The sequence below is a fragment of the Cydia amplana genome, chromosome 8 (genome assembly GCF_948474715.1).
Source record: "Cydia amplana chromosome 8, ilCydAmpl1.1, whole genome shotgun sequence".
In the NCBI taxonomy this organism is placed as follows: Eukaryota; Metazoa; Arthropoda; class Insecta; order Lepidoptera; family Tortricidae; genus Cydia; species Cydia amplana.
Genome location: NC_086076.1, coordinates 3,461,634 through 3,488,883, shown reverse-complemented (window position 1 = coordinate 3,488,883; position 27,250 = coordinate 3,461,634). Strand labels below are relative to the sequence as shown.

Sequence of the window (27,250 nt, the reverse complement as noted above, 5' to 3'; positions counted from 1 at the left end):
GAATCTACTATAGAATCTTTCGCTTGCACGGGACTCAAAATAAGCACTCGAAGAAATATCAAACTTTGATCTCTTGTTGTACAAATAACTATTCTTTGAATATTTTATTTATTTATGACAAAGTGTATAAAAAAACACGACAACGTAGATTTATGTATAGGTAGCCAATAAGCCAGACAGAGGCATTTTTTTATACATACGAGGGCTGTTTGATAAGTACCCGTTTTCCAAATGTATTAATATCACGGGCCGAAAATATCTATACAACCGTTTTAAGCCATTTTTCAGAGGTGGGATTTTTTTTTAAAAAACAGCATTCTTTTGTTTTTTTCTCATTTGACAGCGATTCAGTGAAAGCGTGAACTTAAAATTGTGAAAATGGAGAAAGAGCAGTATCGGTCTGTAATTAGATTCTTGTTTTTGGAAGGAAAAACATGTGATGAAATAAAAGTAAGAATGCAAGTTGTTTACCATGAATGTGCTCCTTCTATGACAACCGTCAGATACTGGTTTAACGAGTTAAAGCGGGGGAGAACAACCGTCTTTGATGAGGATCGCCCAGGCCGCCCAATTGAGGTGACTACAGACGATATGGTTAAGAAAATTGAAAATATCGTTTTAGCCGACCGCCGAATTAAACTTCGAGAAATCGTTGATGCTGTAAATGTTCCAATCGAGCGGGTACAAAACATATTAGAAGAAACATTGGGTATGAAGACAGTATCGGCGAGGTGGGTGCCGCGTTTACTCACGGAGGAGCAAAAACGGAACCGACTGACTACTTCGGAGCAGTGTTTGGCCATGTTCAAACGTAACCCGAAGGAGTTTCTGCGTCGTTTCGTGACCGTAGACGAAACGTGAGTTCACCACTACACCCCGGAAATGAAAGGGCAGTCGAAGCAGTGGATTTTACCGGGTGAACCTGCTCGAAAGATAGCAAAAATCGTCCCAACGGCTGGAAAGGTCATGGCGACCGTTTTTTGGGATTCGCAGGGTATTATACATATTGAGTTCTTAGAAAAGGGGAAAACGATAACAGGGCAGTACTATGCCAATTTATTGGATGAATTTGACGCTGTGTTGAAGGACAAACGACCCCATTTAAAAAATAAAAAAGTACTGTTTCATCACGACAACGCACCAGCTCATTGATGGCTAAATTAACACAATTACGCTATGCCCTATTGCCTCACCCCCCGTATTCTCCAGATTTGACCCCATGCGATTTATTTTTGTTTCCCAACCTGAAAAAATGGCTCGGTGGTAAGTGATTTGGATCAAATGACGAAGTCATTGCCGTCACAGAGGCCTATTTTAATGACTTTCCGAAATCATACTTTTTGGATGGTTTATTGAAGCTTGAATATAGGTGGAACAAGTGTATAGAGCTAAAAGGAGACTATGAAGAAAAATAAATGCATATAAACCAAAACAACTGATAATTTTTTTCATAAACGGGTACTTATCAAACAGCCCTCGTACACACGGTAATTTGATGCTATTTTAACAAAATACGAACTAGATTATCAGACTAGGTAGACTGATAATGAAAGCTGGAAGGCGTATAGTGGAACTTTTCCGTAGGTACTTGTACCTACCTACTAGTTAACTCCTCGACTTACAAACGAATTCGATGGTTTTGACAAATTAAGGTTTGGGCAGTTCATTTAAAAAATATATCTGATACAGATGGTTAGACGATGCCAACTACCTGTTGCGCTCGCAGTTCATGTACTGGTTCCAGAGTGTGGTCGACAAAGCCATGAACCTCTTCGATCAGAACGAGCACGGGGAGCCCTACATGGACGTTGAGGTAAACATTATCATATTTTGGAATATTTGACAAAATGTCAAAAGCGGCAAGCGGCCTACCCGCATCTATTGAATATTTTTATTATCTCACTGACCCATTATTGATTTCGCGTTTGAGGCTTAGCCTGTGTGAGGTGACGCTGACACCTCCACTGACCCGATGCCGCTTAGGTTGAATCAGCAGTAGTGTTGAGTCGCTCACTCGTGAGGCACCTCATTTGTACCACTCATTTTGTTAATTTGTCGCAGTACTTCGTACCGAAAAAATGTCTTACTTCACTCCTCTATTCATTTTACTTGATTCTAAAATTATCTTTCTCCTAAAAGTTCTATTCTTAACCTCCAGAATTGCACTCCAATTAAATGTTACTATTTATTTATTTATAAAGGAAGTGATGAATATTTTTGTCGCCGTTGGAATTAATGGAATAGTCGACGCTGAAAATATGCTAGTACCTCACCTCATTTGAAGTAAGACATTGTAACACCTCATTTTAGAAAATGAGGTACTCATACAAACTCATTTTAAATTGATGTCCTACCCATCACTAATCAGCAGAGTCATACGAGCTTACAGGGCTATTTGCCTCAACTTCGCCTCCCCCCTGTAGTCTCCTCTTCCTAGTCCTTGCTGCAGGATCTGCTGGCTGGAGTTAGCCCTAGTATCAGTATCAGTATTTCACTGATCCATTAAATATTAGATAGATAGATAGAATACTCTCTATTGGAACACCTGAGTAAAAGATACAGCTTAAAACAACAGATAGAGGCAGGCAGGCAGGGGGAATTTGTTGTGATATAGATACTTTTTGTGAATGAATCATTCTCAATTTGTTGCCTTATAGATTTGTTTCATCCTAGCCGTCTCCAGTGGTTACAGATGGTACTTCTTTGTTTTCATTACTACTTGGGGACAATGGGAATAGGCCCTTTTGAACTTAAGTTTAAGCATTATTTTAATTGAGTTTCTTTTACTTCTAAAGTTGCTTCTAAAAAACTTTTACAGTACATATGGTGCTACTTTCTCGAACAAGTGCGGGAAAGAGCACTTTCCGTGCGTATGTCGAAAGTTTAAAGTGCCATATGTGTAAAACGTTGTGCGATACACGTACGAATAGGTAATTCGCAACTCGTGTCGATTTAAAACACTCCCTTCGGTCGTGTTTTAATTTATCGCCACTCGTTTAGAATTTCCTCTTTTCCGCACTTGTATCGTAAATAACTATTTTAATAACATTTTAGGGGACTAAGTACAACCTCCGCTTATCTGCCAGTGGCCCCGCCTACACGCTCATCATCTAAGACACACAGTGCGGGTTCCGTCTGGACGTGGACCTGGTCCCGGCCCTCAAGTTCCCTGAGGATCGCTGGCCTATCGCCAAAAAATATAGAAGGGTTAGTACGTAATTATGTAGTAACTCATCTTGTTTTTGTGACGTATCTAGTAGATAGTAAAGAGCACTATTAGGGGCCCGTTTCTCAGAAGCTTGTAACTTGTAATACAAGTGGAAGTCCTTTTCTAACAAAAGCTGTCAAAAAGTGACATCCGCTTGTATTACAAGTTACAAGCTTTTGAGAAACGGGCCCTAGGTAGTTAGTTCGGTGACGTCTAGATGTTTACCGTTCTCTAGAACGTTACGTTACGGACGTATAGCCACGTCGCCTCTCTGTGTATAGCCTCCGCTTCTAGAAGGGGGAAGTTCAAGAAATACTGGATGGACTTCTCGAGGATATCGAAGACCGTGCAAAGTGGAGGAGGAAAAGTCAAAACAGTAGCTTATAGATACGCAGAGGCTTTCCCAGCTCTCAAATCCCTTGAAGAACGATGGCCAATTGATACGACGTATGTTGACGATTTTTTTTCAGGAAAGCACTAGGTAAATTCTTCGGTTGGTAATGGAAGCCTCGTATCTTTTGCGGCCGAGTGTACTAATTGACGTGCACGGCAATCCCTAACAGACTTTGCGCTTTTCTAATAGTATAACAAGGTTTTTAAGAATTGTCCGTTTAAACAACTCAACAAATTCGCTGACATAAAAATGGAGTTGGAAAGATTATCCACTCTGCGAGCGCGGTCAGGAAGAGCAGACCACAGATCATATATATATTCCAACGCTGTCCCCTTCACTCGTATTCTGGACCAGCTGAAGATTTGGACTTGTTCGCGCCTGTGAGTTGGTTGCCTGGCTTAGCGACCTCAAAGCTATACACTGATTGTCCTTCTTTATGCATGCCATACGATTAAGTAAATAACAAACCATAAAATGCATTTTCACCACACCAGCTCGGAAAGGCTTACTTTGCACTTCAAAAACTGATAGCAAAGTTGCATTTTATTCACATGTGAGGCAAAGTAATCAAATGCTAATTTTGAGTTGTTTTCTTATGTTTGCTGGTAGAATTGACTTTTAAATGATGATTTTGGATGATATATGTTTAATAACATTCATTTGGATTTGATTTTGTTTGATATATTACATTTAATATTTGCTTCAGGTTGGTGTGGTGAAAAATGTTGTGTTTCACTCGGGGGCAAATTTTGTTTAACCCTCGTGCTGTGAACCCTCGCAACGCTCAAGATTCCATTGTTCGAACTACTCGCTACGCTCGTGGTTCAATTTTGGAATCTTTCGCTTGCTCGGATTTCAATATTAGCACGAGCGGTTAAACAACAACTTTGCCCCCTTGTAAAACAATAGTTATTTGTACAACAAGAGATCAAAGTTTGATATTTCTTCGAGTGCTTATTTTGAGTCCCGTGCAAGCGAAAGATGCTATAATAGATTCACGAGCGTAGCGAGTGAATCTAATTTAGAATCTTGAGCGTAGTAAGGGACTCAAAAGCGCACGAGATGTAAATAACTTCTCTCGTGTAGTACACAACATTTTTCACCTCAGCAGTGAGAACATATTAGAGAACCCGAAAAATGTATTCCTTCTTCATCACTTACCTCTATTTACTCATGTTTTCTTAAGATATACCAACAATTAAATTTTCACCTCAGCAGCTCGAACAAGGGTACTTTGCTACTTAAAAACAGTGAGCAAAATCGCATTTTGCTCACTGAGTGAGCAAAATCGCATTTTGCTCATTTTGTCTCACTCAGTGAGCAAAATGCGATTTTGCTCACTGTTTTTAAGTAGCAAAGTACCCTTGTTCGAGCTGCTGAGGTGAAAATAACTATTACCCTTGAGGTACCCAAGCGTTGCAAGAAGGAGTTCTTCATGGTGGTGCCGAAGCCCCTGAAGGGGGGTCGCAGCCCGCTCGACTCGGAGCGCTCCTGGCGGCTAGCCATGCACATACAGGAGAAACAGCTCATGTACGACACCTGTCATATGAAGCAGGTCATACGACTGGTAAGTACTAAATATCTGGGAGAACATATAAAAACTCAAAAATGCGCGTTTTCCCAGAGATAAGACCTAGCTAGATTGATTTTTCGCCCTCCAACCCTTAACATTGGACAAAAATCTACAATGGAGTCCTCATATCGGAACACTAGCTAACAAATTAAGTTCGGCCGCTTACGCCGTGAGGAGAATTAGACAACTGACTAATGTTGAAACAGCTCGCCTTGTTTATTATAGTTATTTTCATAGTGTAATGTCATATGGTATTCTGGTTTGGGGCAAAGCAGCTGACATACAGACTATATTTGTCTTACAAAAGAGAGCCATTCGTTCTATATATAACTTAAGAGCGCGTGAATCATTAAGCGAACTTTTCAAAGAAATTAATATTTTAACTGTAGCTTCCCAATACATATATGATAGTATTATTTATGTTATTAAGAATCTAGACTCCTTCACTAAGAATTCTGATGTCCATAACTTTAACACTAGAAATAGAAATAAGCTTGCTATCAGAAAGTTTCGTGTCCGTAAAGTACAAAAGTCATTCGTTGGGCAATGCATTCATTTTTATAACAAGTTACCTGAGAATGCTTTAAGATTACCCTTTCCAGCTCTTAATAATTACTTAAAAAAGTCATTGATGTTAAAAGCTTATTACAGAGTCGAGGACTACTTGACAGACAAACATGCATGGTCCAAACCAGAAACTAACTAATAAAAAGTAGTAGCAATTAAAAACATTGTATTATGTATAGAGTTATAGGTGACACAGCTCAGGTAAGCAGGAAAGCACATCAAATATTATATGTTGGTAATTAATAATAATCAATCAGATTTATATAATATGTTTTCCCATTTCTTTTAATAACTTTATTTTCTTTTCCTTTTGTAAGAATTTGATATGTTTTCTGAAAGAGCTACGATTTTGTATGATTCCATGTACATATGTATATTTTCTAAATCAAATTTCTATTACACCTTATGTGTATAATTGCATGAATTCTATAGTAATTTAAATTGTATTTTTTCCCTTATTTTCTCGTAATGCATGTTAATTATAAGATGTAATTATTTTTGAAAAGATGTGTCCCGCCGAGTTTGTTGCCGGTCCCATATTGGGATACCCTCCTCCAATTGAGGGGGGATTTAAATCTTCTCGGGGCAGAGGTGTAGGGTTGGAGCCGGTCTACCTAGCTTTATTTGACGTTCATAAGCGCATTGTAATTATGCCTACTTGAATAGACTATCTTTTATCTTTATCTTATCTTTATCCAAAACCCCCATATAGCAAATTTAATCGAAATCGTTAGAATCGTTTCCGAGATCCCCGAAATATACAGGGTGGCGCATTTAGATCGGTCAGTATGGGAAAATCTGAAACTACAGGGTGCTTCCTGTAACAAGAGCAATAAATTAAACTGTAGGCTGTACTCCTCAAACTGATCAACATTTGTTCAGCAACTTTTAAAAATTATGAATCCTTTACACTTCCTCTTTTTCATACAAAATAAATATTGCCTTCAATGTACGCTGACATCAGTGTGTTTGACGTTGCTTGTCACGCTTTAAACATAACAAAATTTGCAATACATTGCGTCTTAGAATAAACTTTAAAATGTAATAAAAATCAAAACATGAGTTATTTTCAAAAGTTGCTGAACAAATGTTGGTCAGTTTGAGGAGTACAGCCTACAATTTAATTTATTGCTCCTGTTACAGGAAGCACCCTGTATAAGACATACGACGATCTCTTCTTAGGAACCATGTCATCGATTTTAGTAACAAGAAAAACTGCATTTAAAAAAAATGTGTACTCAGCTCGGGAATCGAACCCGGACGTTTTGAAAAAAAAAAAATCTATAATTACATATTTCTATTTAGATATCGATTGTGTAGGTCTTAAGCAGTAAATGTTACTATGAAACATGATGTCTGAAATGAATAAAATGCATTGTTTTCATATCCTTTAATTTATTTTAGTACGTTTTCGAAATAGCCACCATTTTGTTCAATACATTTTACATAAAAAAAAAATTAAATGTATGAATGCAGTTTTTCTTGTTACTAAAATCGATGACATGGTTCCTAAGAAGAGATCGTGGTATGTCAAATAGTTACAAATTTTCCCATACTGACCGATCTAAATGGGCCACCCTGTATATATGTCGCAGTCGGATTGTATAATCCGCCGTATTACATTACGGCTAGCCGTTTTACAAAACAGGGGCGTTTTGAAATGCGGCGGTTCGACGATTAGCCGGATTGAATGCGGCTGAATGAAAATCCGCCGGAATGTATTCGGCGCCATACGTTCTTCAACACGGCTAGCCGTAATGTAATACAGCGAGTCATTAGCCGCCGCTTTGACAGTTTTTAGTTCCCATTTTTAACACTCGTGGCGCTGCCTGACATAACAACAACAAACTCTGGGGTGTCCATCAAATCTGGAGTTCGTCGGACTGTTTCTTTTTAAAAAACATTTCCTTCGCAACTTAACTAGACGGAGCCCCGCAGCGGGGCTCCTATTTCTGAGCGGTTTGCCCTTCGGGCATCTGAAGCTACCTAACGAACCTAACCTACCTACCTATTGATTTAGTGAGACGTCCGTGAAAACATTACACTTTGGGGAAAAAAGCCCGAAGGGCAAACCGCCCAGAAATAGGAGCCCCGCTTGCGGGGCTCCGTCTATTTAAGTTGTGAAGGAAATGTTTTGGAAAAGAAACACATGTCACTGCGGTGGGACCATGGTAAAAATAAATTAAATTGCAAACATTGTCAAACTCCGGTTACGTAGACGACCGAAAGAACTGGTCACTCTACAATCTAAATAGTAGATACGATGCGGCTAAACGTATTGAAGCCTTATTGAAGAACGTATCGCAATGACAATCCGGCTAATCGTCGAACCGCCGCATTTCAAAACGCCCCTGTTTTGTAAAACGGCTAGCCGTAATGTAATACGGCGGATTATACGATCTGACTACGACATATATATGTCGCAGACCGTCTATTATGAATTTATGACGTTGCGTTTGATGGAATGTCAAGTATTGAAATAGTCTATGCTTGAGTGTGTTTGACTGCGATACAGTGACTTTTATATGAATGACCTGAACAGCTTCTTTAATGGATTGGTTTCTGGCTGATTTTGAGGACAGCCCGAAATGAGATAGCATCCTGAGTGGAACCGTCAGTTAGATTTGAATTGGAAAGTGTCGCAGTCAACCTCGCTACATTCCTATAATATTTTATGAAATCTATCGTTTTACCTATGCCGTACATTGAGCATCTTTAATTTACGTGATCGTTTATCTCTAATCGATATATAAATAAATATACAAGAATTGCTCGTTTAAAGGTATTAGATTAGATAGATAGATTAGTACCATCACGCTCCGCGATTGTTACGCCAGTTATGGTCCTAGCTAAATTGGTTGTTCCATACTTACTCTATGGAATGTCCAATTTAGCTAACAATCACGGAGCGTGACTGTACATTACGATACAAGTGCGAATTACCTATTCGCAGTATTCGCACTAGTGCGGTAAAGTAGCCCCATATGTACTGTAAATGATTTTTTTCAGATAAAAAAGCTCCGCGATTCCTTAGGCATGGACAACATTGCTAGCTACTACATCAAGACCATATTCTACCATGAGGCCATCGAACGAGAGCAAGACGAAGATTTTTGGTGCAGAAACAGCCGCGCAGACCTCTTCATACACATGGTCAAGAAGTTTCTACAATACATGGAAAACAAGAACATTCCATACTTCTGGAACCCAGACAATAATTTGATAGGACACATTCATGACTCGACTTTAACCAGCTACGCAAATCAGCTCAGGAAACTAGTCAAGTTTTTGAATAATTTGGATGACCCGTCGAACTATAAGAAGGTTGCGAAGTTTTTGTTGACGGAGAGCCAGTTTCAGTTGTACAGGAAGAAAATATTGCGCATTTAATGGCATTTAATTGGCATACACTTCGCAAGTCCTGTTTTTTTTTATCGAATTGTAAAACGGGACTTAATTGCGTATTTAAGTTTTAAGATTTACCTCCGACGTTTCGAGGACGGCGTTGCGGGCGGCGGCGACGTGGGGATTAAGTCCCGTTTTACAATTTAATTATGTGTAATAATCGTGAAAGTTTAAATCATTTTTTTTTTCGGAAAATAAGAGGACAGTCTGAATCAGGGATGTTGCGAACATCCGCATCCGCATCCGCAACCGCGGAACTTCCGCATTATTTTCAACATCCGCATCCGCATAAAATCGATGCGGAGCTTATGCGGATGCGGATGTCGAACAAGTCGGTACAGAAACGTCTTAGCGGCGACGTAAGTGCTAGGTAATTTCGTCATTACCTATAACGAAATCGTCTAGACTCTAGATCCAGTAAAGTCGGCCATGTTACTGTTTATTAAATATAACGCACCTATATTCTTGCTCAAATACTAAACGGTTCGTTTTTTTTTAATACAAAAATCCAAAAAATGTAATATTTGACGTTTTCTCAGTACCTAATCTTGACATCCGCATCCGCATCCGCGGATGTGAACCTTTAAATATCCGCATCCGCATCCGTATCCGCGGATGTCAAAAAATCTGCATCCGCAACATCCCTGGTCTGAATCTGTAGTCACTGAAGAAATGCAGATTTTCCGTGATCAGATCTAGGGATTGTCCATTCAAAAGGACAGGTAGACAGGTACTATAGAAAAATCTGAATTGATTAAGTGACCAATTAAAATTTCAGCTCGTGTGTGATATGTGCTTAAAATTATCGTTTAATATTTGATTTTGACAATATGTATATTATACCTAACAGTCTTGTTTTCATGTGGCAGCTCCTTGGAACAACTTTTATTTTAAGTCAACAATTAAATTTTATGTTTAATTGTTAAGATTAGATTAGAATGAACATACAAAAGTTTATGGTGCTAAAAATATTTTAATCGCACATACATTTTATAAATAGTTTTGTAGATTATTATAAGCACTTTGGTGGTGGTTTAAAAACACAATTTAATGCATAATATTTACTTCAGTTATTAGATAATTCGCATACCCCGGCCGGCGAGAGCAAAAATGCGTCTGCTCCTAGTGCTTAATTAAATATCGACTATTCTATCGACATATGGATGTCGATAGAATAGTCGACTTTTAATTAAGCACAATTTTTTTTTTTTAACTGAGCCATTAGTATTTGTTATTTATTTCATCTTGATACCTCCACGCGTTTCTAAGAATAACCCTAAAACAATTTTAAACTGAATAAATACAAACACTTGGTTTTAATTTTGTTTACAACAATAATTAATACTTCTGCATATCATAACGGTGGTCCAGTACATCGTGTTGTTTTTATCGACATCGACCAAAGTGTGTGTCCTCGCACTATTAAGCTGTCAACGCATTTTTGCTCTCGCCGGCCGGGGTATAATAATTACAAAGCATAATAGATTTCGTCGGATCTCGTACTAGGCGGTCTTCGTCGCTGCGTATGGTGTGCGAGCGGGACATCGGTAGCCTGTATTATGCTTTCTCGCTCACACACCAGAGCGTCGTGCGGATTCGCATCAGTGTAATAAACGCGCAAGCAGATCGTTTTGTTATATCATTCATAAACGAATGTACTCATTTTAGATATATCAGAGCGACCAAGGTGTTCACAAATAACTGAACAAAGCCTATTTGCCTGTATTATGAAGACGTTAACGTGCATGTTCAGATATTTTTGAGCACCTTGGCCGCTCCTATATATCTGATGGCAACTGTACAGTCAGCAGCAGAAGGAGCTAAGCGGGTGAGGTGTTCAATCGCCTACACGCTCTTATTCTGTTAGCAATAGAGTTCTGTTTAATTTACTCTAAACACCTCGGCCGACCTCGTACTATCACCTTATTTAAGGTGATAGTTGTCATATTTTGTAAGTTGTGTAGCTCGTATTTTTATATTTCTAATAATAGATGTAGAATTATTGAAATTGTACTTTTATTTTCACTTATAATAAACCCTTTGACCGTCAACCACAATATCAACCTTTCATTACGACAAGATTTACGATGACGCGCCACGTTCAAAGGGTAAAATTTTATTTATAGTAGCAATGAGACGTACCTAAGTATTATACGTAGAAGTGAGATGTAACATCTAACATCTACCGTGTCTGACGTATAACTTACCCTAATATGTAACTTTTTCTTCCACTGGCAACAATGAAACAATTTCGTCACATTCGCAGAATAGATGCAAAATGTTATTGCCAGTTGTATTATAGCAACGATAGACGTAACACGTGTACCGCATTATAACACCACACAAAGTCTTAACTACATAATTAGAAACAATTAGGTAATGTAATATTATGGTATACTTTCGGGACCAAAGTAAGTACTACCTTTATGTTTAATTGTTTCTTTATTTAATAGCACTTCTCATTTAATGAAGTTTATAAATCAAATAATAGGTATAATGACTTTCCGGTCATTATATTATTTAAGGATGACTCACACTAGATCGGTCCGGGTCCACTTAGTTTTCTATAGAAAGCATCACGTGATCATCGTTCACCCGGCTTAGAGAACGAATTGTCGGGCGTCTCGGCCCGGACCCGGACCGTTCTAGCGTGAGTCTTTTAAAGTAGGTTTTAGAGTATATTTAAGTCTATTTATGTACTTATTACCTTTACAGAAATCAGTACCGATTACAGTAGCTAGTATGGAGAGCCGACATGAAAACTCACACTTAAGAGGAAAGATACAATACAATGAAGATTTTTTACTCAAATGAGCTTCAAGAGCTGCGGGCCAGTGGGGCTCGGTAAGTATTTTAGTAAATAGTACCATTAGGGCTCATTTAGACGGTGCAAGAACTCGCAATACTCGCATGCGAGTTTCATTACTTTGCGGCATTTGGTCGGTCGGCTGATTTGATGTCACCTCAATGGTCCGCAATGTAACTAAAATCGTATACGAGTTTGCGCGCCGTCTGAATGAGCCCTTGCAGTATTAGGGCTCATTTAGACGGTGCGAGAACTCGTATGCGAGTTTCATTACATTGCGTCATTTGATCGGTCGGCTGAATTGATGTAACCTCAATGGTCCGCAATGTAACTAAAATCGTATACGAGTTTGCGCGCCGTCTGAATGAGCCCTTGCAGTATTAGGGCTCATTTAGACGGTGCGAGAACTCGTATGCGAGTTTCATTACATTGCGTCATTTGATCGGTCGGCTGAATTGATGTAACCTCAATGGTCCGCAATGTAACTAAAATCGTATACGAGTTTGCGCGCCGTCTGAATGAGCCCTTACAGTATTAGGGCTCATTTAGACGGTGCGAGAACTCGTATGCGAGTTTCATTACATTGCGTCATTTGATCGGTCGGCTGAATTGATGTCACCTTAATGGTCCGCAATGTAACTAAAATCGTATACGAGTTTGCGCGCCGTACAAATGAGCCCTTACAGTATTATTCACACAGCTTGGGTACGGTGACAGCTGTCATCCCAATACAGTTTTGCATTAAAAGTTTATAAATTGTATGGAGATGACAGCTGACCCCGTACCATATTCTATGTGAAAAAAATATCATTCATAGTATATACCTACCTACGGGATACAGATGTGTTAGAGTGAGATAGTAATACTTCCTTTTATTGTTCTTGCGGGATTGCTGTCATATTTAATATATGAAACGAGCCACTCACGTTCAACATAAATCCCAAGTAACAAAATTTGGTACGCTCCAAAACGTTCTCAGGACTTTTATAGTACCAAATTTTGTTACTTGGGGAGTGAGTGATTTGCTTTAATGTATTTAACATTACGGCTTACATTGTAGCTATCTTGCATTGATGTAGACGTAAACAAACATACTTAGCTCGCCGGCTGGTAGATATAAATACTATAAATAATCATTACCGCTATCATCGCGCACAGTAACGTAGGTATAGCTGAAGCTGAGTTTGATTAAATAACAAATACCTATAGTTTATACAGTCAGCAGCAGAAGTTGCTATACCGGCGAAGTGTTCAAAATTACCTTGACACGCTCTTGATTTATTCCCTTAAATAAAGTTGCGTCAAGATCATTTTGAACATTCACCCGCTTAGCAACTTCTGCTGCTGACTGTTATACAACTGTATCAGTTTAAACTTGAAATTACAAGTCATTAACCGTCTCGATGCGGATGGCACGACAGGCGTGTCATCAATGTTTTTGTGTTTTAACGTGTTGCGTATGACACGTACGATAGGCGTGCCATCCGCAACGAATACTGGAATCGCCGCCACAGCCAAAAGTTTTCGAAAATGGAACACGCAAAGAAATCCTTAACCTTTTCGACGCCAATGACCGATATATCCGCACCGTAGGTTCAACGCCAAAGACCGATTAATCGGTCACAGACCACGTGCATATACATAAAGTTGAACTTCAGTTTTGACACTTCAATGATGTGGCGTCTGAGTGACAGCTTTTGTGTTTGACACGGCGTGGAAAAGGTTAATGAATCTCATGATGTCTTTTTACCAGAGTCCACACTTCGAAACCTCAAGAAAATCCGAAAAACCCAGTAAGAAATTTGAACAGCTTACTTCGTGACATATACGAAGTGAGAGACAAGCCGGTGAGGGACCAGCATTTTCCGAAATACTTCAAAGTGTTCCAAGCTGTGTCCTTAAAGTTTAACGATCTGATGAAGCAGGTGGACCCATACTATGAGCGGTATTCCTTAGTGAGTATATTTTAACACATTCAGTGCCACCCAGCCAAACAAGACATCCGCGCTAGGCCACAAAAATTTCTTCATATAAAGCTGTAGCACAGATTATATAATGATGTAGTGCCACGATCCCGAATATCGGGTCGTCCGGCCTGGGAACGAAATCATAATGAAATAGGCAGAGTGCCGGGATGGGAGAAGACACTAAACTCGGGTTCCTGTATTATAGTTTATATCCTGTCACTATACAAGTCACCACCAATCTCCCCCGTCATTCTAATGATCAACCATATATATCGTTAACCTACGTGTCTTGAAGAGGAAAACCCTTATCGGATGGAGAGGTGTTTTATCTGTATATTAATTCGCTTAGCATCCACTACGTGGTTTACGTGCACTACGTGAGCTACGTGTAGATACACGCATCTGCCTATCACACCTCCCCTGAAAAGGTAAGGGGTTCCCTCCCTCTGAAAATGACTCTATACAAATTTTTTTTATTTTCGTGTAGGTACATTCGTCCTTAATTAATACTAAATCTCCTATCTTAAAATTAACAATGCTTGATTTACAATTTCTTTTTATAATTAAATTATTTTTAACACACCATTGCATTTCACAAGTAATATTTCACATTTCAAAGTTATAACATACTTATATCGTGTTTTATCCAAGTCCAACTAATCTAAAAATTCCTCCTCAAAAGATGCTGTAGCTGTGATAAGTAGTCATAAATTATAACCATAATTATGTTATTATTAACCATAATCACTACTGCTAAACTTCTGCTCCTGACAATCTTTACATCGTTTTACATAATCCAGTTTTCCCAACAATACTCGTACCTCTTCTGTATACCGTTAATCATTCTAGTCCTACCAGCATATCCACTAGTTAGTAACAGTCATAATCCTTTAAATCATTTCCCGATCGGTAAGTCCGTTTATAAGTAAAAACTAAATAGTTCCTACATAACCTAGGTAATTCATCATGTCCCGCGCGAAAGACATTAACTAGTTAACATTGTAACATACTTTTTACTTGAGCTCATTTCAATACATAACAACTCTACTATATTTAAACTTTTCCACAAAGAGCCATAAGTAATCCTAATGTCTACTTTGGGACCTTCCCATACTATAATCAAGTCTCGTAACGATACGTCTATGCGTGCCTTCGTTCATGGAGAATCTTGATTCATATAAATTGTAGAGTTCACACAACAACATTATCAGTATCATTTTTTTTAACTTTTGCACAGTATAACCAAGTCTCGTAACGCTACGTCTTAAGCGTGCCTTCGTTAATAGAGAATCTTGGTTTATGCAAATTGCAGAGTTTACACAAACAACATCATTAGTATCATTTTTACCGGTTCGCTTCGGATCTCCCATCAATCTCGTCAGTGCCCTAAATTATTTACTTCAGCAAACTATTAATCCCGTATATTCCTGTTTCCTTTTCATGATATCTACTACTCTAGGCTGGTCAAGCTCCAAAGACGTAGTATCAGAGTGTCATGTCCAGTTTATTTGTTTAAGTATAATCCGTCAGAATCCTCAACCAGTAATCCTAAATCCTTTAACATATATTATTTATTTATTTACAATCCGTACAGAAAACTAAACTTGATAACTTCCTTTCTAAACAAGTTATATCTATGTACGTGATAACTAGTATTATAAGATCAAATAATTACCTAATCTTCGTTAGACACGAAAAAAAAACAAATTCATTACATACGTATGTCATCTACCTAAATCACGTGCTGAATAACATTGACATTACACTATCCGTCTGACCTACAGAAACTACATGATTTCTGCCTACTCGCGAAAACACCCGTCCTCGACCTTGTTGACTCGCACTAATACCGCGATTATAGTTTGAGTGTGCAGAAATAAATTCGATACAATCATTTTTAGAATGCAAATAAAGAAGCGTCTTTAAATAAAAATCGGTAATTATCCGACCATACTATTACCCTGAATCTCCAAAAGTACCTACCGTTTAAAGTTTCTACCGTTTTAAACGCGACTTTTAAAATCCACAGCTGCAACTTCTTTTTTACAATTATTTTTAACTAATAAATACACAAAAACATTATCTCCTGCCAATAACTTATTTCTACTTTTAAACACGCAATGCTTCTAATAATTCCTTAAAGTTAACTAAGTAGAAAAATAATTCACACACATTAAAAATAAAAATAATCACTCAAAATACCCTTAATAATTTTCACCTCGCTCGACGCGACGCGACGCTCCACTCCCAGCACCCGGCAGCAATGCGTACCTCGACGCGTAGCCGACGACATCCCGGACCTCCGACCAATCCAAACCCGCCGAAGCCAATAAACCGATGTTGATACTGGCCGCGGTCACCATAACATTGTCCTTCGTTTATCATTATAATCTCATTTTCCGTTTTAGACCACTCATCTTGGTACGTTGATTACCCACATTAACAAAACAATAAATCACTGGGTAAGCTCGACGCCGCCGACTCGTCCTCAAAGTCCTCTTCACTGTCGTCGTCCATGATGATTTTATACTCGCAGTATCCTCACGCAGAATTCATGTCCACGGTCGCCATGAAATAGGCAGAGTGCCGGGATGGGAGAAGACACTAAACTCGGGTTCCTGTATTATAGTTTATATCCTGTCACTATACAAGTCACCACCAATCTCCCCCGTCATTCTAATGATCAACCATATATATCGTTAACCTACGTGTCTTGAAGAGGAAAACCCTTATCGGATGGAGAGGTGTTTTATCTGTATATTAATTCGCTTAGCATCCACTACGTGGTTTACGTGCACTACGTGAGCTACGTGTAGATACACGCATCTGCCTATCACATAAAATACCCGATAGTCTGGTTTTCGGCACTGAATGTGTTAACTTGTAGGTCTGTACAGTCAGCAGCAGAAGTTGCTAAGCGGGCCAGGTGTTCAAAATGATCTTGTCGCGACTTTATTGTTAAGAGAATAAGAGTGTCAAGGTAATTTTGAACACCTCGCCCGCTTAGCAACTTCTGCTGCTGACTGTTCAAACATTGGTCTGTAACGCCCTTACAGACCAATTAGGTTTCGAGGTAACATCAGTACCTATATATTATATTCAGTAATTTATTTTTATTTATTCATAAATTCAATATCAATATATCCAGTATTACTATTCTCCTCGATTACTATAAAAATACCGAAGTTATCCATGATCCAATCATTCTTGATGACAATACCCACTGCAGTAGATCCTTTCAAACCAAAAAAAAATCTCCAAATTTTTCCTATCCGTCTTCGGACAACAGATGTTAGTATTGTTTTCAGTTCCCCAATTTAGAAAAGCGTCTTATACGTAGAACCTTTTGAGCCGCGTATCCACTAGAGGCAGCCTCGGTTCGAGCGGCTGTCTCGCTCCGAGTTCTGCCTCAACCGGCTTAACCGCGTGCCTCAGGTACGCAGGTGGATACGCGGCTTTATATATATATGTGACGTTATCTATGAAAAGGGACCTTACTGTCGATGGCGCTTACGCCATTTTAACGGTGCTCCCACATATAAATACAATTCCCCGCGACGATGTGCGGCGTAAGCGCCATCGACTATAATGTCCCTTTTCATAGATAATGCCCCATATGCTCCATGACGTGGTATATAAAAAACCGGCCAAGTGCGAGTCGGACTCGCGCACGGAGGGTTCCGCACCATCAACAAAAAATACAGCAAAACAAGCAAAAAACGGTCACCCATCCAAGTACTGACCCCGCCCGACGTTGCTTAACTTCGGTCAAAAATCACGTTTGTTGTATGGGAGCCCGACTTAAATCTTTATTTTATTCTGTTTTTAGTATTTGTTGTTATAGAGGCAACAGAAATACATCATCTGTGAAAATTTCAACTGTCTAGCTATCACGGTTCGTGAGACACAGCCTGGTGACAGACGGACGGACGGACGGACAGCGAAGTCTTAGTAATAGGGTCCCGTTTTTACCCTTTGGGTACGGAACCCTAAAAAGTCCAAACACAATAAGAACACGAAAAATTTATTGAATCCAGGTCCGATTTGAGGGTAGAAAAGACCGGCTACGCATCAACAAGCCGGACGACCTCGACATGGAAATCGTCATCGGCCTGCCTGTCAACACGCATGAGCCTGCGCATGGTGACGTCATACAGGACGTGGCACCCGGTTTTGTGAAGCTGAATATTGGAGACCAGTTGCAAAACTTGCTGGATAGGGAAGGAGAATGGCAGATAATACAAACTGCTCACAGGTTAGTTAACGCTTATTACATCTATTACCTATACTTTACTGTATGTTATGAACATGTTAAATGAATAATCCATTTCATTTCACCTATCTATCCGGTCGCCGGAAACTTTATGCTAGAACAGGCCGAGAAAGTCAATATATGTTATTTCCGTGTTTCTCTTAAGGCCCCAGTACACAGTGGTGAAGGAATGGCCATGCCAAGCCATGCTTTGTAATGCGCAACTGTAGGCTAACATCACGTAGGTGTTCACACAATGGTGCATATGGTGCATATACATATACATACAATATACACAACAGCGGGTCTCTCCAGCCAGCTGTCAAACTGACAGCGTATTTAGTAGTATTTACGTCAAACTAAACAAACAATGGCGACTGTGTGAACACCACAGGCCACGGTACGCCACTATTCCTTTGAAGTGTGCCAAAAAAACCGACAACTTCCCGATTGCCCACCACGGCTGACAACTGACGGCCGGTCGTCCGCCATTGTATACCATTGCCCCTGTACACAATGGCGCCGGCGCCGGCGTGGGATGGCATGGCCCATCCTTCACCACTGTGTACCTTTACTGGGGCCTTTAGCTGACGAAAGTGTCGTTTGCATTGCTGCTTTGGATCAATCGATTGAATTCGTTGCTCCTACTTAGCCGGAAATTATCTAATGTGCATATGTAATGCCATTTGTTGCAACGTTTTTAGAAGCCTCAACTTGTAGAATTAAGGCCGTTACAGACGGGATGATCAAATTGACAATTTGATCAGAAAAAAAGGACGACGTCAATTTCATCTAGCGTCAACACGTATAAACAATTTAATCACGCAGTTTCACCTAGTTTAGATTTTTTTGTGACAGTCGAGTCGAGCGCTTGAAATTAAAAAGTTGGCCCCATACGCGCATAATAGGGAGTAATGAATTTCCTACATAACAACTGTCAGTGCCGGCTTTCTCTATTTTTACAGATGGTTAGACAAGGACAACTATCTGCTCCGCTCCCTGTTCATGGACTGGTACAAGAGCGTAGTCGACAAAGCGTTGAACCTCTTCGATGTGACTGAAGATAACCTCCCGTTCGCCATGACTATGATAATGGTTGAGGTAATCATTTAATTTATATTTATGAGATATGTAGTTTGAACTAATTAAAACGATAGTGGCCGCTTCTCTATACAAACGTAGAATGGGGGCTCCCATTCTCTTTTATGGAAATATTCGCATAACATAATAACATTATTTTTACGCAATTTGATGTAGGTATATTAACCACAGCTATGCCCCTCAGTAATTTTTTTAGATCAACTTGACTACACACTCGCGTTCGCGACTTCGCGCCGCGATTCGCGCACGAGTATGGAGGGGGCTTAATGTGGAGTCTTGAAAGTTCGCGCTTCGCACCCTCTTTGAAGCGGGCCAAAAAACCGACAAAAAACGGGGAAGAAGGCGCGAAGGCGTGAACAATGTGCGAAATCGACGCCACACTCGCGTTCGCGGCGTGATTCGCGCATGAGTGTGGAGGGCCCTTATTGCCAAACACATTCAATCAAAATCCCTAAAATGCCGATCATGATTAAATAAATACTGTGATTAAATTTTTTAGGGGGATACGTACACCCTGCGATTGGCGGACAGCCAGTCCTACACGCTGATCGTCGAGGACCCGCAGAGCGGGTTCCGGCTGGACGTGGACCTGATCCCGGCACTCGAGTTCCTTGACAAGGATAGCACAAGGGTTAGTGACCATAAAGGACATTTTAGGGGCAGCCCAGCCGTACACCCTGAGACTAACAGACAGCCACTATAATATACCTATGCTGGTCGTCTAGGACCCACAGTCCGGGTGCGGGCCCTGGTCTGGACTGGACTCAATTGCACCTTAATATGTAGTTTACAAATTCACAATGTATCTGTCAAAAATTGTATGCTATTTGTTGATTGGTTAACAAAATATTTATCTTAACTTCGCTGAGTAAAGTATTTAAAATACAGTTTTCCTAAAAATTGAGGTGCAATTTTCTTTAGTCCAACGTACGAGGCACGCTGTACGTACGCGTTCCAAAACCGGGCGCCTTCGGCGCCCTCATACTAAAAGAGTCGGGCTTAGCCCGACATACGAGGCACGCTGTATGCGTTTTAAAGCCGGGTCGGCGCCCTCATACTAAAAGAGTCGGGCGTAGCCCGATATACAAAACACGCTGTACGCGTTCCAAAGCCGGGCGCCTTCGGCGCCCTCATACTAAAAGAGTCGGGCTTAGCCCGACATACGAGGCACGCTGTATGCGTTTTAAAGCCGGGTCGGCGCCCTCATACTAAAAGAGTCGGGCGTAGCCCGATATACAAAACACGCGTTCCAAAGCCGGGCGCCTTCGGCGCCCTCATACTAAAAGAGTCGGGCTTAGCCCGACATACGAGGCACGCTGTATGCGTTTTAAAGCCGGGTCGGCGCCCTCATACTAAAAGAGTCGGGCGTAGCCCGATATACAAAACACGCTGTACGCGTTCCAAAGCCGGGCGCCTTCGGCGCCCTCATACTAAAAGAGTCGGGCTTAGCCCGACATACGAGGCACGCTGTATGCGTTTTAAAGCCGGGTCGGCGCCCTCATACTAAAAGAGTCGGGCGTAGCCCGATATACAAAACACGCTGTACGCGTTCCAAAGCCGGGCGCCTTCGGCGCCCTCATACTAAAAGAGTCGGGCGTAGCCCGACATACGAGGCACGCTGTACGCGTTTCAAAACCGGGAGCCTTCGGCGGCCTCATATATAAAGTGACTTTAAATTGTTAGTAACGAAATCATGACCCCAAAATTAATTAAATAAAAAATAAGTTCAAAAACTAAAACCCGACTACTATAAATCGCGCTCTAAAAAGTATGAAACAAGATAGAATAATTATCTGAAATTATCAAACAGGAAATATAAATAAATGTTATATTTTTTTAAATAAAAATATACAACGTAATATAATTTACTTTTTTTTATATATTTACAGAGATTCTGAGGATAACCGTGGTCGTATGCCACTTTACCTTAAAGTTTATAATCGTGGCATACGACCACGGCGATCCTTTGAATATCTCTGTAAATATATTAAAAAAAAGTAAATTATATTACGTTGTATATTTTTATTAAAAAAATATAACATTTATAATATTTTTTGTTTGATAATTTCAGATAAGAATTCTATCTTGTTTCATACTTTTTAGAGCGCGATTTACAGTAGTCGGGTTTTAGTTTCTGAACTTATTTTTTTATTAATTATTGTATGCTCTTTACGTAGGCATGAATCATGTATTTAGGTAACACCTTCGTATTATTAGATTGTCCCATTAAAAATGAAATAATAAACCAAAGAACGAAAAAGAACGAAATAATACCGGTATTTTCTGTATGAAGAAAAAACCGGTTCCGAGCCTTGCTTGTAATTTCCTACAGATGCCGAGCAAGCGACGTAAGAAAGGAAATTTCTTGGTGGTCCCTAAACCCATGAAAGGTGGACCCGACGAGGGGGCGGCCTGGCGGCGCCCCCTGCAGCTGCAGGGGTGGGACCTCTTGTACATGAAACAGGCCATCCGACTGGTATACTATATACATAGTACATTACATACCTAGGGAGGTGAATTCGTGAATGCTCCAGAATCGCAGGTGTTGTGATATGCGATCTGGGGCTTTACGAATAGGGATGTTGACATGAATCGCGAATATATTTACATGTTATGTTTTTACCATAGCAGGGAATATTAGAACGCGGAAAATTATACATATTTTGCAAGTGTAAATGTGACGTTCCACGGCAAAAGGTACCTTATGGCACTTGGCGCTTACGTCGCATAGCGCCGCAATAATAATAGCGCGCGGCGGCGGAGCAGCGTTAATAATAGCGTAAGCGCCAACGGCCATAAGGTACCTTTATCCGTGGGACGTCACAAATATGCGTAATAAATTAATTAAAAATAATCAAAAGTATTTAAAATAATGCCCAGTATCACGTGACTGCAAACGCCAACCGGAGCGCGTGACGTAATCACAGTGGAATCACCAAAGACAAGTTATAAAACCTGCCTAAATGTCTACAGATTATCGTACCGAAACGCGATCTTGGTGCGGTGCGGCGCACGAATCGATAGTGTGTAAGGTGGTGCGTTAAGGACTCAGCTATAAGTTAGAGCGAGAAAGAAGGTCGCTGTCCGATGCGGTAGTGTGTTAAGGCTTTAAAAAAAATTGTCAGACTGTCATGTTTGTTTACGGTGAGGAATTAAAAAAAATCGCTTGGAATTCGCTAACTCTTGTTGTGGCACTGACAGCAGTTTGTTTAAAACGCCGTTACGTCATCACGGTCACGTGACAGTTTGGAGCGTTTAGGCGCGAAATTTAAACACGAAACTTATTATACATGTTTTTTTATTTAAAATTAATGAATATATTTTTTTTATATTTTTTCTGTAATTATTACGTGTCTATCTACAAAATTAAACCAGTTCCAAAAAATTGTCAACATCCCTATTACCGCCCGTGGTTTGTCTAAAGTTTTACGTCTTGCCATGGCCAGGAAGTGAGACCCACTTACGAGCCTAGGGTGACGTAAAACATTTAACATATTCAGTGCCAGCGACTCACTAGGGGAGTTCACTGTTCGTAGTCGCTTTTTGCTACATACCTACCGTTTTCCCCGTGTTATCGGCTACGCTCGTAGCTCGCGCTGGCACTGAATGTGTTAAGCCTTTTGCAAACGTTGCAATAAATGGCATGCTATTTTAGATAATAGGGGATACTGCAATGATCTGCCGCCAGTGCAGCCTACCCATCGTAAACCATAGAGAGTAAATTAAATTAGGTATACAAACTGTTTTTGACAAGTTTTCACAGACAATAAAATAATATGACATTGATGCATCAAGGCCGTTTGTTTTATCTTTGTAAACCCGGGAAACGCGAAAATCTAATTTTATTTATCTGCCTCTTTAACGCTCCAATATGCAAGAGTGATAGACAGGTTAGATAACGAAATTTAGATTTTCTGTTTCGCGGTAGACCCTTCGATTGTGATGGATTGTGGTAGTGGCGCCCCCTACGCAGAGTTTTGCGTAATCTTCCCTATTGCCGGATATGTAGGAGCACCGAATTCAATCGATTGATCATGCCGCAGTGTATCGATCGATCGATGAAGATTCTATAAACTATAAACTAAACTAACTAATCCGTCAAATATTCCCGCAACCCTGACAAAGGACCAAAAATCCTGACATATCAGGCACAGAATAAATAATAGTAGGTATGTACTAGGTACAGAAGATTCACTCTCTAACAAAACGCGTCTATTACGACAGACATGACCGCTAGGTGGCGCAAGCGCGAGCAGGCGTCCGTTCCGTAGCGGTGCGCGGCAATTACTATGGCTAGACACCAACATTGGTGTGGGCCGCATGTACTTGTAGCGACGCGACGCAATCGCGGAGTGAGCCACGCCTGTATCAGGGTAAATAAACCCGCTATACTCGCCTAGATCAGTTGTTATACCTAGCACTGTTGGTTGCCTTTCCGAAGTCAAGCTGGTCAATACCAAAATCTGCAACTAAACTAATTTGCCTCACTGAGGATCGGTCCGCCGGACGATATCGGCTTGTCAGTTGTTCGGCCTTTTGCCTGTAACTGCCTTTTTCGTTTAACTGACAATATAAAACTACTTAAAGACTTAGGGTAACATTCCATTTCTGACTGCAGCTGCACTACTGGTACTGAACGCGTCGCTGTTACTGTCAATTTCCATAGTAAAATGAACAGTAGTGCAGCTGCGGTTGGAAATGGACTGTCACCTTTAATCGATTTTTTTTAGATCAAGAAGCTCCGGGACTCCCAAGGCATGGACAAAATAGAAAGCTACTACATCAAGACCATGTTCTACCATGAGTCCATCGAACAAGAACATGATCCAGATTTTTGGAGCAGGAACGCTCCCGCTACACTCTTCATACACATGGTTAAGAGACTTCATCAAAATCTGGAGACCAAAAACATCCCGTACTTTTGGAATAAAATAAAATAAAATAAAAATAAAAAGCCTTTTATTTCCTGCTACAAATATGTTATATGAATGTATGTTTGGTTAGTTAGATATTAGTTTTTAATTTATTTGGTTGTTAGTATTTTAGTTACTTAGTCTATAAGCAGGAACCCCTTAGGTGAAGGCCTCTTCCAAAGCTAGCCATTTTTCTCGGTCCTGAGCAGTTTTTTGCCAGTTCGGCCCGGCGATTTTTCTTATGTCTTCGTCCCAGCGTGCAGTTGGTTTTCCTTGTCGGCGTTTGCCATCAGGCCCTTTCCATGCTGTTACTGTTTTTGTCCATCTGCGGTCTTTCAGACGCGCCACGTGTCCAGCCCATCTCCATTTTAACTTTCTTGCTTGAGCAAGAGCATCAATTGTTTTTAATTTTTCTCTTATTGTGCTGTGTCTTATCTTATATATCTTTTTCACATTCAGCATGCTGCGTTCCATTCCTCGCTGGCATGTGATTATTTTATTTTTTGCCTTTTCGGTAAAATTCCATGTTTGGCATGCGTAAATTAAACTTGGTATAAGGCATGTATCCATGACTTTCTTTTTTAATGTAATTGGCAATTCACTTTTGAATATTTCTTTATAATTCCAGTATTTGTTCCATGTACTTTTAACTCTCCTCTCTATTTCTAGTTCTTTGTTTGTGCTGCTGAACCCAATCTGTTTCCCCAAATATATATAATGATCAACATATTCTAATGGTTTGCTGTCTAATGTTATATTTATTTTTTTGTAGTTTGACATGGTTTTAGTTTTAGTAATGTTTACCTCAAGGCCTACTTGTTTGCTACTATTGTGTAGGGTTTCAATCATGTATTGTAGATTGCGGGCTGATTCTGCTAGTAGCACTAGGTCATCTGCAAACCTGAGGTGGCTTAGATATTTGCCTTGGATAAGTAAGCCTTTGTTTTTCCAATCTAGTTTGCAAATGATGTTTTCTAGTACCGCTATAAAGATTGTTGGGGATAGGGGATCCCCTTGCCGCACTCCTCTTTCCACTGGAAAACTTGGCCCAATATTTTCTAGCTTTATTCTGCTTGTGCTCTTGGTATATATATTCTTTAATATGCTTATGTATTCTATCTCTACGTTTTGATCCTGTAAGGTTGTCCAAATACTTTCATGAGAGACAGTATCGAATGCTTTTTGGTAGTCGATGAACGCAATATATAATGGTCGTCGAAATTCTTGGTATTTCTCAATGATTTGTTCTAACGTGTGTATGTGATCTATGGTCGAGAAACCCTTTCTGAAGCCGGCTTGTTCGATAGGTTGTTTCTTTTCCAGTGTGACTCTTAATCTTTGGTTGATGATTGTAGAGAAGAGTTTATATGTTGCTGGTAGTAGACTAATGGGTCTGTAATTGCTGATGTCCTTGTGGTCTCCTTTTTTATATAATAGAATAATATCAGATTTAGACCATTGTGACGGCGTTTCATATGTCTCTAGTATTTTGTTAAATAGTCTTTGTAGTGGTGCCACTAAAATATCTTGGGCTTCCTTTATAGCCTCATTTGTAACATTGTCAGCTCCTGGACTTTTATCTGGTTTCAATTTGTGAATGGCATCTATAATTTCTTTATCGTTTATTTGCGCTACATTTGGTTTGGTTTGATCTATTTCTATGACATTGCTGTGGCTCGGGAATTCTATCTCTGGTACTTTGTTTGCGGCACAAGCATATAAAGTTCTGTAGAAGTCTGTTGCAATATTAATGATCTCACTGCGGTCATATTTTGTATCACTTTGAGCCTTTAAACCTTCAATCCATGTCTTTTTTGTTCTCAGTTCTCTGTACCCTTTTTTTAAGCTTCCTTTTAGTTCTAAGTGCTTTTCGAGTGTTGTAGTTCTATGTTTCTGATAGTCCAGTTTTATGTACTTGCTTGTTAGTTTGTATAGTGCTTTAAGCTCATTTTTCATTGTTCGAGTTTTATTTTTTGTTTTTTGTAGATTTTGTTTTCTTTCCATCAGGTTTCTTGTGCGTTCTGAAATTATGTTTTTCTTAGTAGTCGGATTATTTGTTTTAGATACGCTTGGTAGACTGCTTTGGATTGAGTGTATTAATTTGTCGTGTAAAGATTGCACCGTGTCTTTTTGTTTATTCGCTAGTAGGACAGTTATGTGTTTTTCTAAGGTCTCTTTATAAGCTAGTATTTCTTCTTCGTTGCTAAGAGGACTGTACTGTTTGTTTTGGTATCTAGCTCTGCTTTTGATTGGCACTGTAAGTGATATTACTGCTCGGAGTGGTCTGTGGTCTGATGGGTAGTTTATGTTTAGTGTCCCTATGTTTTGAAATATTTGTGGTTGGTTTGAGAGTATAAAGTCAATTTCATTTTTATGTTGCCCATTTGGAGAGCACCAAGTCCATCTAAGTTTGGGTTTCTTCTTGTAAAAAGTATTTATGATAGCAAGTTTGTTTTCTAAAGCGAATTCCACTAGTTTTTGACCTCTGGTGTTCCTCACTCCATATCCATATTGTTTTGTAACAAGAGATTCATTTGTTTCAGGTTGACCAATTTTTGCATTAAAATCTCCCATTAGTATGAAATCCTTGTGCGCAGTGTTGATCGCTTCGTTTATGGTATTATAAAAAGAGTTGACCTCTTCTTCGGGTGCCGCTTCGGTAGGTGCGTAGACTTGTATTAAAGAAATCTGTTTATCTGGGAAGCTCATGTTCAGTAGAGCAACTCGCTCAGATAGTCCAATGTAGCTTTCTATATGTTGCTTGAGATATGGTTTTATTATGAATCCGACTCCATATTTGCCAGGCGTGTGACCTGTGTGACAGATAATTAAATCTTCGTATTCGGATATTTCATTACCAAGTCGTCGCACCTCGGACTTTTGGAATATAGACTATAATCTCATAGGCAATATAGACGAGTCCATCCTAGACGGTTACGCGAAAAAACTAAACAGATTTATTAAAGTTTTAGAAGATCCTTCGGAGTATAAAATGGTTGCGAAGTACTTGATGTCAGAGAGTCAGTTTAAGGAATATAAAAAGAAGTTATTAAAGATTTAACCT

At 39.7% G+C, this 27,250-nt stretch overlaps 2 protein-coding genes across 2 annotated transcripts in view; both read left to right on the top strand.

Annotated features, from left to right (window-relative positions):
• Nucleotides 1–8,836, top strand: part of LOC134649982 (cyclic GMP-AMP synthase-like receptor) — an 18,622-nt gene extending 9,786 nt beyond the window's left edge. Inside the window, exons 4-7 of the mRNA XM_063504797.1 lie at nucleotides 1,690–1,813; nucleotides 3,055–3,207; nucleotides 5,008–5,169; nucleotides 8,752–8,836. Coding sequence (XP_063360867.1) covers nucleotides 1,690–1,813; nucleotides 3,055–3,114 — 184 coding nt within the window. The 3' untranslated portion in view covers nucleotides 3,115–3,207; nucleotides 5,008–5,169; nucleotides 8,752–8,836. The remainder of the gene's footprint in view (nucleotides 1–1,689; nucleotides 1,814–3,054; nucleotides 3,208–5,007; nucleotides 5,170–8,751) is intronic.
• Nucleotides 5,038–27,250, top strand: LOC134650404 (cyclic GMP-AMP synthase-like receptor). Its single transcript, XM_063505360.1, has 9 exons — nucleotides 5,038–5,169; nucleotides 8,752–9,104; nucleotides 13,707–13,908; nucleotides 17,958–18,175; nucleotides 19,138–19,273; nucleotides 19,773–19,904; nucleotides 21,606–21,749; nucleotides 24,004–24,203; nucleotides 27,076–27,250. Exons 1-9 carry the CDS (start codon nucleotides 5,038–5,040, stop codon nucleotides 27,245–27,247), a joined length of 1,689 nt encoding a protein of 562 aa, XP_063361430.1. The 3' UTR covers nucleotides 27,248–27,250.

Excerpts from the sequence above, each read along its gene's own strand:
- LOC134650404 (XM_063505360.1), top strand. The coding sequence starts at position 5,038 with ATGGTGGTGCCGAAGCCCCTGAAGGGGGGTCGCAGCCCGCTCGACTCG. Across the intron at positions 5,170-8,751 it reads TGAAGCAGGTCATACGACTG|ATAAAAAAGCTCCGCGATTC; the intron begins GTAAGTACTAAA and ends GATTTTTTTCAG. Across the intron at positions 13,909-17,957 it reads ACTATGAGCGGTATTCCTTA|GTCCGATTTGAGGGTAGAAA; the intron begins GTGAGTATATTT and ends TATTGAATCCAG.